General features: G+C 52.6%; 3 protein-coding genes across 3 annotated transcripts; 1 reads left to right on the top strand and 2 right to left on the bottom strand.

Moving 5' to 3' along the window:
• The first annotated feature begins 328 nt into the window (after window positions 1–328).
• LOC149279534 (protease-associated domain-containing protein 1-like) lies at window positions 329–2,162 on the top strand. The gene is made up of 5 exons (XM_089501102.1): window positions 329–358; window positions 963–1,091; window positions 1,368–1,477; window positions 1,784–1,951; window positions 2,042–2,162. The coding sequence occupies exons 1-5, from the start codon at window positions 329–331 to the stop codon at window positions 2,160–2,162; spliced, it is 558 nt and encodes a 185-aa protein (XP_089357228.1).
• A 2,143-nt stretch (window positions 2,163–4,305) lies between these two features.
• On the bottom strand, window positions 4,306–6,046 carry LOC149279533 (glyoxalase domain-containing protein 5-like). The gene is made up of 4 exons (XM_089501101.1): window positions 6,005–6,046; window positions 5,543–5,692; window positions 4,617–4,772; window positions 4,306–4,446 (listed from the first exon to the last, which is right to left on the bottom strand). The coding sequence occupies exons 1-4, from the start codon at window positions 6,044–6,046 to the stop codon at window positions 4,306–4,308; spliced, it is 489 nt and encodes a 162-aa protein (XP_089357227.1).
• A 1,592-nt stretch (window positions 6,047–7,638) lies between these two features.
• LOC149279532 (protein-lysine N-trimethyltransferase SMYD5) lies at window positions 7,639–13,160 on the bottom strand. The gene is made up of 13 exons (XM_089501085.1): window positions 13,068–13,160; window positions 12,230–12,338; window positions 11,831–11,970; window positions 11,618–11,739; window positions 11,361–11,430; window positions 10,973–11,077; window positions 10,782–10,844; window positions 9,169–9,239; window positions 8,842–8,948; window positions 8,627–8,683; window positions 8,441–8,535; window positions 8,102–8,172; window positions 7,639–7,792 (listed from the first exon to the last, which is right to left on the bottom strand). Exons 1-13 carry the CDS (start codon window positions 13,158–13,160, stop codon window positions 7,639–7,641), a joined length of 1,257 nt encoding a protein of 418 aa, XP_089357211.1.
• Between the last annotated feature and the right edge of the window lie 941 nt (window positions 13,161–14,101).

Below are 14,101 nucleotides of genomic sequence, written 5' to 3'. Positions count from 1 at the left end.
TGTCACGCGCTGCCTGTCCCATATGTTGGGCGGCTTATGCCCGTCTATTAGGTACATTGTGGTACGCAGGAGCGATTGACGCCTCATTTATCCAATTAGGTGCCCGCGCGGCTTGTCGTCCCGCCAATAGGAGCGTGCAGTGGGCGTGCCGCTTGGATCAGCCGCTTCCTGTTGTATAGCTGCTGTTGCTGATGCGGAGATATGGTGGGCGGTGCGTGGAGCTGCTGTCTGCTGTTTCTGCTCATGTTACCCTCCTCCCTGCTAGTTCTGGGTAGGTATTCTGCCAACCCGGCGTGGGTACGGGGCGAAAACACCCAGCAGGGGCGGCATGGGGCCGGGGCAGCTCCGGGAGCTGGGGGTACTATGCCTCGTTTACCTGCACGTGTGCAGCTTCCTGTACACAGCCTTGTCCAGGAAACTGACAATCTAATCTCCAGGCGAGGCTTTACGTAAAATAGCAGACATTAAGGGTTAATACACGGTAACGGAGGAGTTAATATTTTTGGATTTTAAGAGGTGAATTATTTTTGTAATTTTATGGGTTTTCTGAATTTGCTAATTATAATGATTCTGCTCCTGGTTTAATGGATGAGCTGCTGGCTGAGAGTGATGTGCTTTACTTCCATGCGTGACAGTCCCAGAAGCAGCTTCATAGCTGGGTTGCAGGACTGCAAGGCTCATGATCCTCAGCCAGCATTTAGTCTGTATTTTAACAGCTGGAGATCAGCCCCATCCGGCCCCCGTCTAGTCGCCCCGTTACTACTGCTGTAAAGACCTTAATCAGTTGTTGGTCTCGTCTTAGATTCAGGAACTGTATGTCTATCCCACTCTGCCGGGTGGCTGTTCCAAGTATCTACTACCCTTAGTAAAACGAATGTTACGCCACCTGGCTGCTCTTCATAACTTTATAATGACTGTATAACCGCCCCCCCCCGGTCACTGAGGATACTCTGCCGCTGCAGCTTCTGACTCCGCTCTCTCTGTCCGCAGGCCTGCGCTTCCAGGAATACCTGTACTTCCAGGTGCTGAGTCCTGGGGACATCCGCTACATCTTCACCACCACCCCGGCCAAGGATTTTGGGGGAGCTTTTGTAAGTTTGTATTGGGGACTGCTACTCCCATGACTCATGGCCAGAAGGACACGTTACAGGGACAGTCGTCCTAATTATCTTATAGATATAGAGGGGCAGACAGCTGGAAACCATGGAGGACTGTGGTGACTGACGTGGCCCTCTGTAAGGTTAAGGGGCCGGCTGGGAGGGAGCCTGATAGCCCGGTCATCTCGATGCCCAATTGATGCGGACGCGCGTGATTGGCAGTCAGCAGCGCGGTGACCTGCTACTATTTATGTGTCCTCCACCAATCAGAAGCAGCGGTATGACCAGATCCACCTGGTGCCCGCCGACCCGCTGGAAGCCTGCGGAGAGCTGAGCAACGGCGCCTTCATCCAGGGGCAGATCGCGCTGGTGGAGAGGGGGTAAGAGCAAACCATTAATGGGGGGGTGGAGCGGGCGCAGATCAGGGGCCACGGGCCCCCCCGGCAGATACGGCTTTGTTGAGTGATATTGCCCGGGATGCATCGTTTAAAGCTGCTGTCCCACTGCGTTCGTAGATCTCCGTTAGTAGATCTTTAGTGTAATCCTCGGGGGCTCCCGCCCAGCGGTGGTTTCTCCGGCTTGCCGTATGCGGCGCGCTCATCCCCTATATATCGCTATAGACGAGTCCGTGGGGGGAAGCTGCAGCTCTCGCGCTCTCTCTCTCTCTCTCTCTTGTGTGTCTTTAGCGGCTGCTCCTTCCTCTCCAAGACCAAAGTGATCCAGGAGCACGGCGGCCGGGCGGTCATCATCGCCGACAACGCTGCCGACAACGACAGCTTCTACGTGGAAATGATCCAGGACAGCAGCGGGAGGACGGCCGACATCCCAGCCTTGTTCCTCCTCGGGAGAGACGGGTACGTATCCGGGCGGGAGGACGGCCCTGTAACGTTAACCCTTTACACGTGGTGTCCGGCAGACTCCGCCCATTTGCTCCTTTGTTTCAGGTACATGATCCAGCGCTCCCTGGAGCAGCACGGACTCCCCTGGGCGGTGATCTCCATCCCCGTGAACGTCAGCAGCATTCCCGCCTTCGATCTCCGCCAGCCGCCCTGGACCTTCTGGTAGAAGCTGTCGGCGGGGGAGACCCCCCCCCCCCCCCGCCTGCGGCACGTTGCAGCGGCGAGGGTTAAAAGCCGGCAGTGCTTTCTTTGCAATGCCCCACATAGACGGTTAATCTCCCCGCATCTCACGCGGTTTGCCGATTCTTCTCGTCTTCCTCAACGACTCCGCGTTCTACGGTTTTATAAAATGTTACAAAGCGTAAACCGGTTTTTAACCCGTTTTCTAGGAGCCATATTTTGGGTGAAAATGTATTAAATATCATCGTTTGGAGCTGCAGGATTCCACTGGAAATCAAAATATTGCTCGTTTTTTTGTTGTTAGTTCTTACCCCAGTTGAGTTTTTGCCCCGTAATGTTTTCAGGCAGCTGCATATCAGCCGTTTGTATGATTCTCGCTCTGATCCCCGATCTACTAAACACCCCGACTCCTTATCATACTGCTTGTGGGGAACGATAGAATGCCTCAGTCATAATCACCCAGCTGGACTCTCGCTAATGCAAGTCTATGGAGGAACGGACTTCGTTAGCATTGCCATAAAGCGTCAGCAGATAAAGGGAAGGCTGATAAGTCAGACCCGTCTAGAACCAATCGGAGTGCGGTGCGTGTACACAGAACACCTGCTAGTGATGAAATAGCGGTGGGCGGCCCCCGGGGGCCACATTCAGATTCAGTAGATCTCTACATCCGAATCGGCTGGTTTTGTCTGTGGAGTTGAGGGAGGATCTGTGGTTCCCTGACTCTGGAGGCTTCCAGGTGCGTCTGTGATCAGCGCGTTAACCCTTTGTGTCTCAGTCGCCTCCCCCCGTTCCAGCTCCAGCCGGGGATTGCGTGTAACGCGCGCCTGATGTGCTGCCCCTGCTGTTTAGGTGTCAGTGACACGCGTGGAGCTTTGGCATGTTCCGTGATGTAGAGGAGCGTGTTGTGGCGGCCCGTCAGACCCTCTGTGTATAGAATCTTCCCGACAGCCATATTTTCTATGTGACGGTGACTTCAACTTCTGTGGATTTGAATAAAATTGGGATATATTTAGAACTCTGTGTGAAGAATGTATCCGGCGCTTTACATAACGCAGCGAGACCACCTGCCAGACACCGGCCCCCCGGCGACCGCCAGACGCATTATTCTAGAGACCTCCGACCTTAACCAGTCATTGGTGTCGTCTTAGATTCAGGCGCTACATGCTTATCTTGGAAAATATAGAACGATTCGACCAGCGATGTTTTCATCAGAGCAACACTCTCAGCCATCCCAGACTGCCAAGGTATGACATCATATCCCTGACCTCAGAAAGCCACACAGGCAGCAATGCTATGGAGACAGCACTCAGAGCCCTGTGGGGTAACTGGGGTGGAATAAGGGGGAGGCCCAATGAGCTGCACTCCAATGGTGCGGCGGGTTGGTGGCCCCAAACCCCCCCGCGGCGCTCCATGTCCTGCGATGTATTCCTCATACTGACATCTAGTGGCCGCAGTTGGTACGACGTTTGGCTCTGGCAGATTTCATGAATTATTTTTATTGTTATGGACGTTTTTTTTTCTTGGCTAGTTATCGTTTTATATATAGCGCCAACATATTCCGCAACGCTGTGCAACGGGTAAACAGGACATAAAACCGGACATTCGGAAACAACAGGTGTGGATAAAATAAGGCCTGAACCGGGCCGGAAAAAGTTTTTTTTTTTTAATAGAAATCTTGTGTAAGGCGAATGCTGTGGACAGAAGTCAGCTCAGAGCCCCCCCCCCCCCATTAGCTAAAAGCTCTCCTGTTTGTTTAAATGGGAGCGCTTTCCTGCCACTGATTGGCTGCTTTAAACAGGAGGAGGAGGGCAGCTGCTGCAGCAGATTCTACATCATTCAAGCGCTTTTTTTTTGTTTTTTAAATTGTTTTAATAATATATATATATACATAATTATATATAATATATATTCATTAGTCAGAGAGTCCCTCTGGGTGGATAAAACAGAGGCGCACTATTTTCCAGCAGAGCTGAAGCACATAGCAATCGTGGTTTAAAAAGAAAATGGAATTGTTGATGTGAGATAATTAACCATTTATTAATCAGCGAGTATAAAACTATTTTTATTAAAGCTGCACACACGACAAAGACGTGTAATTCTATTGGCCGGTTGCCCGCGGCGTGTAATACTCATGGCTGCTCTTTAAAGTCCTTCTCGTAGTTGGACACCTCTATTAAGTTATGGTCAGGGTCCCGGAAATAAACGGAACGGATCTCCCCCACAGCTCCCGTCCGAGGTACCGGCCCTTCTTCCACGCTCACTCCGCATGCCTGAAGGGGAAGACATCAAGGGAGGGAAGGAGGTCATGAAGGGAGGAAAAAAGGCATCAGGGATTTGGGGCCAAAGAGAGGCTGGACAAGGAATCTGCTTAGGGTGTGCGAGCACAGTGTGGTTGCCCCGCTGCGGGGGCCGGGGGGTATTTTGGTGGTGGGTGAGGTACCTGCAGGTGGTCCAGCACCGCGCCGAGCGGCGTCTCTGTGATCAGACACAGGTCTGCAGAGCCCGGGGAGGGACGGTGGGCCTTCGGCTCGAACTCTTTGCCGGCTTCGTGAAGATTTATCTTCTGGATCCCAAAGGACAGAGCTTTCCGGTTCCCCTGAAACACAGAGGACAGAGAGGGTCTGGCGGGGGGGTGGCTGTCATTGGCTGCATGGCTACAACTCCCAGTAGGCTCAGACTACACAGTGGTTGTGGTTGCTAGAGGGCCGCGGGTGGGCCAGACCCGGTAGATCCGGCTTGAGTTAGGTTTACCATCAAGTACCCCTCTCACAGTAACAGGGCATCAATCCCACAGTAACCTGCCCCAGTGGGGTTTTATAAAGATACCCAGGGCCGGCCCGACAATGGAGCCAAGTGGGGCAACCGCTCCAGGCGGCACTTTTGAAGGGGGGCACTTTGCCGCCCCAAGCCCTTTTTTTATTTTTTAAAAAAGCGAAAGAGAGAAAGGGGCGCCGAGTGGTTTTTATTTACCAAGCTGTCAGTACCCGCTCGGCGCCCCTCTCTCTCTCCTCTGCGGCGAGTCTCCCTGTTCGGTCTCGGTGCCGGCTTGTAATGCTGAGTGCCGGAAGATTTCCTCAAACAGGGAGACTCGCCGCAGGACTGCTGAAAGGTAAGTACAAGGGGGGGGGGGGGGGGGAGGAAGGGTAGATAATGGGGGGGGGCGGCAGGGACGGAGGGAGAGGAAGGGTAGATAATAGGGGGGGGCGGCAGGGACGGAGGGAGAGGAAGGGTAGATAAGGGGGGGGGGGGCGGCATTTTAAAATTCGCCCCAGGCGGCATTTTGCCTTGGGCCGGCCCTGAAGATACCCCTGCGCCCCACCATCCCCCAAGCCTGCCTAGTTGCCCAGCCCCCCCCCCACATGGTACCTTGAACGTGGTCACCTCCATGCCCAGCACCTCCGTGTAGAAGTTGATGGTTCTATCCAGACTCTTCACGGTCAGAACCAAATGGTCCAGACGCTGAATACGGATCGGGGGCCGAGAGCTGGAGGCGCAGCGGACGAGGCGAGAGCAGACCTAGAACACAGAGCAACCACGCTTTGTATGATGCAATGTGAGTGCACTCTCAGTACCTGGGCTCGGTGTAGTGTGAGTGCGCTCTGGTACCTGGGCTCAGTGTAGCGTGAGTGCGCGCTCTGGTACCACGGCTCAGTGTAGTGTGGGTGCACTCTGGTACCTGGGCTCAGTGTGGCGTGAGTGCGAGTGGACTCTGGTACCTGGGCTCAGTGTAGCGTGAGTGCACGCTCTGGTACCTGGGCTCAGTGTAGCATGAGTGCGTGCTCTGGTACCTGGGCTTGATGTAGCGTGAGTGTGAGTGCACTCTGGTACCTGGGCTTGGTGGAGTGTGAGTAGTCGGCGCAGGAGCAGCATGGTGTCAGCACTCTGTCTACAAGGAACGGACTGAATTAAAAGGGGATTTCACTTCCTTGTGGGGAGGAGCCAGGGGCGGAGCTGCCTGAACATAGATTAACCCCTTAATGACCAAACAAATCCCTGGCACCAACAGGCATCGCAAGTGATGTGGCCACCACTCCCATCACACACAGCCAGCTTGATGTAAACTCCCACCTCCCTACATTTCAAACGGTGGTATTTCTAGGGTTTTAATAAGGAAAAGAATTGGATTATTGGTGGAAGATTGTAAGCTCCTGTGCGCCGGGCCCTCCTCTCCTGCTGTCTCTATTATGTTATATGCTACTTGTTATGTCCTGTCCACCCGTTGTACAGCGATACGGAATTCGATGGCGCTATATAAAACAATAAATAATAATACTAATCCGATGCTTTCCTGGACCAACATAGAAAAATAGGTGGCCACATAACTGAGACTTCTGAGGTTTCTTCTTCTGTCCTTTGCTGTCCCCCAAATATGGAGCCTCCATAGTTAATTTAGATTGTAAGCTCCTTTGACCACATCCCTTCCCTTTGGATTATGATACGCACTAGTTATGCCCTGTTTACCTGTTGTACAGCGACACGGTGTAGGATGACGCTATATACATCAATAATGATATTCCTACTACAAGTGAGACTTTTTTTTCAACAAACTTTATTCAGTCACATTTACACACATGCAGAAATCGTCAATGTGCTGGAGTGACTTGTAGAAAAGGTGTTTGTTGGATGCGGTTTTATGAAAGATACGAAGGTCAATAGAATGAATGGATCCGTAAGTTGGGGGAGGGGAGCACAGAGGCAATTTGGATTCTTTTTTTTATGCACCAAGTCCTGATGGAGGGGTCATGTGACCATGCAACGTTTAAAATTTTTATTTAAGAACAAAAAAAAAAAAATGTCCTTTAAAAAAGCCCGATGTGACGTTATCTGCAGGAGAATTCTTTGTAAACTTATACAGCCCTTCACAAGACAAAAATATATTTCAATGTAAACAAAATGGGTGAGGAAAAAAAAAAAGTCAGCGGTTAGCTTTACAGCTTTGTTGAACCACAACTCCGATGACACTCAGCCATTACCGGTAGTTAGGAAGCTCAGTATTGCTCAAATAGTGGACAGTCTGATGGGGGAGGGGAAAATCTATAAAACCAGGCGTTCTTGGTAACGATGGCGGCCAAATCCTCGAATCCAGTTTTAGCGCCGGCGGCTCCGTAATAAAAACAAAAAAAAACAAAAAAACACACACCGGAAAATTCATAACGTTCATCTACGGGTCCAAAAAAGCTGCTTCTTTACGGTATGCGGTGATCAAGCCGCAGAAGGGATTGTGGGTAATTTACATGCAAACCGGTACAGCGGAGGTCACCCGGCATACGGGACGACGTTCTCTACGTGGACAGCCGAACGGGGAAATCCTCGACCAAGGGGCTCGCAAAAAAAAAAAAAAAAAAAAAAAAAAAAAAAAAAAAGAGCCCGAGTGGTGGAGCGGGCGACGGGCGGGGTCTCCGGCTCTGTACTTTTTGATAACGCGGGTCGGCTCGGGCATTACTCGATGAATCTGGCCTTTTTTACACGTCCGTCATCTCGTCCTCCAGCTCGGCGTCGTCCGCCTCGCCGTCCAGCTCTGCGTCTTCCTCCTCCTCCTCCTCGTCGGACGTCGCGTCGGGATCATCTGCTTGGGAAAGGCACTTGGGGCACGAGCAAACAAAGAGGTAATTTTCCCTGCAAGCAAACGCGGTAAGGGGGTAAACACACAAATCCGACTTTATAAAGTAACGGAGAGGAATTAAATAAAAAGGCTGTATTATACAGAAACTATAAATAATCACCGGCAGAACGTGGGGTTTGGACACAGCTCCTGCACGGCAAACAGCGGGTATTAAGAGGGGCAAATGCATTATGGGGGGGGGGGTTGAAAGTTTGGAGGGCCCACTCTGATAAGTGTGTGCATTAAGGGGCATTTGGTGGTTAGAGGGTCCCTTTAAGGCCTGTATTTTTGGAAGCTGGTAAGCCCCGCATTGTTTCCACCACCTGAGAATTTTGTGTCGACTGTGGCGGCTCCGGTCTCTCTGGCAGCAGTCCAGGTAACTGATGCAAATTTCCTGGGGGGAGGGGAAAAATATCGCATTAAACAGATTTTACTGAAAGCGGGGGGGTTTATACGTTAGATATACGAGCACGAGAGCGGCGGACGGCAGCCGACGATGAAGGACTGTCGTCTGGAGCAGAGGGCTCGGCTGACCCTGCATAATGTATAGTTAAATCAGACCTGCGCGTTATACACGGAAGGGGAGAGGAATGAAGAAGCTGCACCGGTAACCTCTCCTAGTCAGTGAATAAAGCGGCTGCCGCCTGGAGCGGAGCTCCTACCTCCCCGGGCTGGATGTCCTCGACGGCCGTCAGATGAAGCAGAAAGTTGTTTTCCGGAAAAGAAGCCTCGGCGTTCGGCAGACAGCTGTGGTTACCTGGAAGAGGGGGGGGGGGGTAATTAGCCCGGCAACATTATTAATTATAAAAATGGCGCGTTTCACGGAGAGGGCGAAGCGCGGGACTCACAGCAGCTCTGCAGCATGTACAGCCCGGACCCCTCGCAGTTCAGGAACTCGCCGGTCTCTGCAAAGCAAGGAGAAGCCGTGACGGCGGGAGAAGACATGGCGATTACCGCTGGGGCTGAGCGAGGAAGCTGCAGCTTCCCCCAGCAGGGTCGTTTATGACGAAGCACACGCAGCGTGCGCCATGAGTTTATCGGGGCGATCGCCCTCGCCGCTGACCTTTCTCTATGTCTTTGTACAGTTGGTCTATGAGGAGGTCCAGCTGCTCCCTCTCCCGGGCCGGGAGGTCCAAAGCGTCGCAGGCGTGAACCCACTGGCTCAGGGAGCTGCAAGGAACGGGACACAGGGTTTATATAGCGCCAACAGATTCCGTAGCGGTGTTACAAGCAGCGGAATCATTTAATGGAAGCAAACATTCCTACTGAAAGAGGGGCAACGGGCAGCTTGAGGGTGCAAACCGCTGAATAAAGGACGCGCTCTCAGTATTTATTGATTTTTATGGCGCCCTCATACGTCGTGGCGCTGTACAACGAGTAACGTACTGACCTCGTGCCGATTCCCTGCCCGTTGGTTCCGATAAGAGCGAACAGGGAGCGGAAGCCTTCTGGCGTGAACCACTGTGCGGGGAGGAACAGACGCCGCGTCAGAGACACTACAGGACCCCCTCCAGCGAAAGACCCCCGAACTGTGCCAAGATCTTTCAATCAGTACAGCAAGAGTCAGGCCCGGACTGGGACAAAAAATAGGCCCGGGCATTTAAGCCTGAGCAGCCCATTTTTATTTATTGTTAAAGCCCACCCTTCATGTACCATCTTTGCATTTACTCATTCACACAAATCATTAACACATTCATTAATGCAGTCTCACAAATCATTCACACAATTCATCCACACATGAATTCATTAATTGTCATACACATTCACACAATTCATCCATTCTCATACGCATTCACACTACCCCCTCTCCCCATCTTATCTGCCCCTTCTCACTATGTTCCCCCTTTTCACTATGTACCCCCTTCCCCACTTCTCAATATGTACCCCCTCTCACTATCTATCCCCTCTCCCCATTTCTCACTATCTAACCCCCCTCTGCCCCTTCTCACTGCACCCCCCTCCCTCACCCTACTTACCTTGTTGCCGGAGCAAGCAGCAACTGCGACCGGGCCCGCGGCAGGGCCGGATTGACTTAGGGGTTGATGGAGCTGCAGCTCCAGGCCCCTACCTTAAAATAGGCCCAGTCAGGACCGGACTGACTGGGCCTATGCGGCCTCTACGGCTGCATTAACGCAGGGCCCCTTTAGCCCGCCGCAACTGCGACCGGGTCCGCCACTCTAAGGGGCCGGGAAGCCCCCACCAGGGTCGGCCTTAGGGGTCTGCGGCCGCACAGGGCTTAAATTAAAACATCGGGGTTTTTTTTAACTTTAACATCCTCCATGTTAAATAAAGTTAACAAAAACTTTATTTAACATGGAGGATGTTAAATAAAGTAAAAAAAACAAACCAGATGTTTTAATTTAAACCCTGTGCAGCCGCACACCCGTAAGGCCGGCCCTGGTGGGGGCTTCCCGGCCCCTTAGAGTGGCGGACCCGGTCGCAGTTGCGGTGGGCTAAAGGGGCAGGTGCCCCTTATGCCCTGCGTTAATGCGGCCGTAGAGGCCGCATAGGCCCAGTCAGTCCGGTCCTGACTGGGCCTATTTTAAGGTCATTTTAAAGTCAATCCGGCCTTGCCGCGGCCCGTGCCGTGCCCGATGGCCAGTCCGGGCCTGCCAAGCGTTAAGGAAGGCAGATCGGCCCCATCTGGTCTGCCCGTTGCTCCTGCTGTAAAGACTCAGACCTAAATCTCGCATTAGATTCAGGAGCCGTATGTCTATCCCGTGCATGTTTAACTCCCCTCACTGTATTACCCTCTACCACTTCTGCTGGGAGGCTGATCCACTTGTTTACTTCTTCGCAGTTAAAGTAAAGCTTCCTTACATTCCATCTATATTGTAACATTTCTTCTACAACATGACGGGGCTGGTGCTGTATCCTCACTAGAGACCACACAAGCGGCCCCCCCACCCCCCCGCAGGTCTTGCGGTAGCAGCCGACCTGACGCTTTGTAGGCAAACCACGGTCACGTTAGTCTCACGCATGCGGCCCCGTCTGCAGGCTTACCCGGCTCACTCGCTCTTCATACAGGGCGTCCGTGAAAAGCTTCCGGAGCTGGTCCAGCTGGCCCTTAGAAGCCAAAAGGATGTAGAATATTTAAAAAGTGAAATCATGTCTAAAACCCAGAAAACTCCGGGAAACCAACGCTTTACGCCAGCAGTACCCGGAGTCATTTGATTTATTTTGGCTTCCGTTACCTTGAATTTGTCTCCAAGCAGCTTGTGGACGATCTCCTCCTCTTCGTTGGCCGTCTTGCTGCAGAACTGGGAGAAAAGCTGAAGCCAGCGGTCTCTGTCCTTGGCCTGTCGCGGTCACGAGACAAAATACCCCCCCAGTGAGTCCGGCGAGAACCCAACCGACCCGCGTCCCCCCTAAAGAGTAGTCCGCGAAGACCGCGGCTAGGATGGAGTTATTTCTGTTTGGTTTCTACGGAAAGGACCTGTGACCCCCCCCTCGATAATCATTATTCCTCCCCGGAGAGCACTCATCCAGAGTACTCATCCTGCTGATCAAACTAAAGCAGGTTTTTAAGCCTCCTACGTGACCTCCTGGCCACACAGAGGACACCGGGAAAGCGGGACTCACCTGTTTGATGGTGGCCACCATTCTAGCCGTCAGCATAATACTGGCTGTTTCTGGAGGGTAGTGCGTATTTCTACAACAGGGAGAGAACACTCAGCAGATCAGCAACGTGGTAGAACTTGGCTAATCTTCTATGAGGTATATCCCAAAATCTAGAGCCCCGCCCACCGCCAGCTAGTCTCGTCAAAGCTCAATGACATCATAACATCACAAGCCGCGTGGTCTGATCTACGGAGAAAAGCGAATAACGAGTAACTTACCGCCAGGCCTCTTCCAGCTTGTTCAAGGGATGCGAAGGGTTATCCCGGGACGGCCCCAGACACAGTACCTGGTGGTACTGCTCTGCTGCAGCTTCCAGGCATTCAGGGCTGCAGTAGGACACCTGAAGACAAGGACACAGAACGTTCAATGTTGAGTTTAGGAAACTTAAAGCGCACAATGAAAATATTCTACGGCACGGACGCCTTTCAGACCTGGCACCGAGGACACTGCTGGTGCAGCCCGTTCTGTACAGCGCAGAGTTCAGGGTACGGCAGGACGACATGGACATTCCCAGAGAGTCTTTGGGCGTTCTCCTCGGCCGTCTCCAGGGATCGCAGGCAGTGGTCGCAGGCTACAGAACGAGACGTTCATTAAAACGCAACCCAGCGGTCCCGAAGTCAGGATGTTTCCCTCCAAACACAACGGGGCAAGAACTTTAATTACCCCAGCCGGCCGCGGCCAATGGAACGAGGTATGGTGGGGCAATGGGATAGAGCGGCAAAAGCGGGACTCTCCCACACAAAGCAGGACAGTTGGGAGGCATGCAAACACCTGATAAATGATAGAACGTCATTCTGGTGCAGGAAGAAAGTACGGGAGGCAGATCTCACCTCTATACCTGTACAGCGCGTTCCACTGAAACTGAGACGACACCAAAGGCTTCTCCCGAAATATCGTCTCCCCTTTCCGGATACCCCGGGTGGCAAACAGCCCCTTTCCCTGAAAAACAATCATCACCATCACTGGCAGAAACCACAGAACTTCACATCCGAGCGTCCAGAGCGGAAGGGGAGAGGAAAGACAGCGAGCGATCCGGCGGATGGCGCGATTAGACGGGGGCCAGATGGGGCCGATCTGTCAGCAGCTTCTATAGCAGATAAACGAATGCACGTAAACCTTGGTTACTCATGAGGCACCCGGAGCAGTTTTTGGACGTTTATTTGTACTCGCTCCGTGGGGGAAGGGACCGCGCGGAGGCAGATCACACTGTCTGCTTTGTACTTTTCCCATTCGGTGGGGCAGTTTTCTGGGCTCCCCGTTCACTCGATAGACGCTGTGTCTTTTGTACCCCCTACGGCAGGTGAGGCAGATATCAGCGCACCCCCAAAACCAGTCTGTACGCTATGCACCCCTAATAGGAGCCCCTCCCCCAACAGGAGATACAGCTTTCTGTAGCCCCCTTCACACAGGGGGGTCTCTCCCATGTACCCCCGAGCAGCTGGGGCAGTCCCCCGAGTGCACCCCCTGTCGGCGGGCCGGTGCCCCGCGGTAGGTGGAAGAGTATTCCGTTTGCCGCCTCCCATTGGCTGCGGGGGTTTCTCCAGGCGTTCCCGGCGTTGCTTTGTTCTCGGTCCCCGGAGGAGCGGGAGATGCCGGCGCCCTCAACGCTTTTCCCGGCGAATTATCTCGCCGGTAACGCTTCCCCCCTCCCCGGGATGTCGCCCGTACCTTGCCAGTGTTGATGAAGCGGACCTCCGCCAACCGGCGGGCATCCTCCGGCCTCGTACAAAAGGCGAACACGTCGCACATGGAGGCGGCCATGATGGGAGGGTCGGTGCGTGACCTATAACCCGGAAACAGCTGATTCGCCTGAGTGCGAGAAGAGGGAGTAGCGGAGAGCGGATATCGCCCGGCTCCGGGATCCGTAAAGGTTTCATTTACTTCACCCGGTGACCCGGTCCCTGTGCGGGACCTCAAATCCCCGATACCCCCCCCCTCTCTGCTCCCCCGATAGGTACCCCCTCTCTCTTCCCCTGATAGATACCCCCCCCCCATGGATTCCCCTCTCTCCTCAATGAGAGACGTCCTCGCACATTTCTCATAAATGTGAGGATTTTCATACTTTGGAAAGTCTCTATTAAAGTTATATGCCAAAAAAAACGAGTTTTAAAAAGTGATGGGAAAATAGTAATATTTCATAAAAATCCTGGTGATAAATCAGGGCGATTTCATGAAAATATTTCCGGGTTTTCCCCCATTGGCAGTCGCCGTGTACAATTTATAGACATAGGAAACTGCGAAAAATGATGTTTTTTGATGTTTTTTATTTCCGTCACAGAAAACGTCTCACATTCATGATTACAAATGCTAATGAGAACGAGGGGAATGACGGCTGAACAGACACAGTAAATGCATGAAAACTCCTCCGGTCCTGTAGTGTCAGAGTCCTGGTCCATAAGGGGTTAATGATCTCAGTCCCAATAGATTGTATATATACGGGCTTCAGTGACCTCGTACGTAGCTGCCCCAGGACTTCCGCAAATTTCACACACTTTGTGGGGGTCATCTTCACTACTGGACTCTGCTTCAACCTCAGAGGAGTCGCTGCTCGATGACGAAATGGGGACGATGGCGTCCCACGGTGTCCCGTCTGTCATCCCTCTGGTGCTGCAATTGTCTACTCGTTTCGTTTTCTTGGATTTTATGGTCCTGAAGAGAAAGAGAACATTGAGATCGTTACGGGAAGGTCAGTGATGGATCTT

Source organism: Sceloporus occidentalis, unplaced genomic scaffold (assembly GCF_023333645.1).
Source record: "Sceloporus occidentalis isolate IW3139 unplaced genomic scaffold, rSceOcc1.0.p SCAF_163, whole genome shotgun sequence".
Classification (NCBI taxonomy): domain Eukaryota; kingdom Metazoa; phylum Chordata; class Lepidosauria; order Squamata; family Phrynosomatidae; genus Sceloporus; species Sceloporus occidentalis.
This window is presented reverse-complemented; position numbering and strand designations above follow the sequence as displayed.

What these genes read in the sequence shown, in the direction of transcription:
- LOC149279534 (XM_089501102.1), top strand. Translation starts at nt 329, where the DNA reads ATGGGGCCGGGGCAGCTCCGGGAGCTGGGG. An exon ending in GGCAGCTCCGGGAGCTGGGG is followed by an intron (nt 359 to 962) that starts GTACTATGCCTC and finishes CTGCCGCTGCAG; the next exon opens with CTTCTGACTCCGCTCTCTCT. An exon ending in AGGATTTTGGGGGAGCTTTT is followed by an intron (nt 1,092 to 1,367) that starts GTAAGTTTGTAT and finishes TCCACCAATCAG; the next exon opens with AAGCAGCGGTATGACCAGAT.
- LOC149279533 (XM_089501101.1), bottom strand. Translation starts at nt 6,046, where the DNA reads ATGCTGCTCCTGCGCCGACTACTCACACTCCACCAAGCCCAG. An exon ending in TCACACTCCACCAAGCCCAG is followed by an intron (nt 5,693 to 6,004) that starts GTACCAGAGTGC and finishes TCTGTGTTCTAG; the next exon opens with GTCTGCTCTCGCCTCGTCCG. An exon ending in CGGTGCTGGACCACCTGCAG is followed by an intron (nt 4,447 to 4,616) that starts GTACCTCACCCA and finishes CTTCCCCTTCAG; the next exon opens with GCATGCGGAGTGAGCGTGGA.
- LOC149279532 (XM_089501085.1), bottom strand. Translation starts at nt 13,160, where the DNA reads ATGGCCGCCTCCATGTGCGACGTGTTCGCCTTTTGTACGAGGCCGGAG. An exon ending in TGCTTGGAGACAAATTCAAG is followed by an intron (nt 10,845 to 10,972) that starts GTAACGGAAGCC and finishes TTGGCTTCTAAG; the next exon opens with GGCCAGCTGGACCAGCTCCG. An exon ending in AGTCGACACAAAATTCTCAG is followed by an intron (nt 7,793 to 8,101) that starts GTGGTGGAAACA and finishes GTTTGCTTGCAG; the next exon opens with GGAAAATTACCTCTTTGTTT.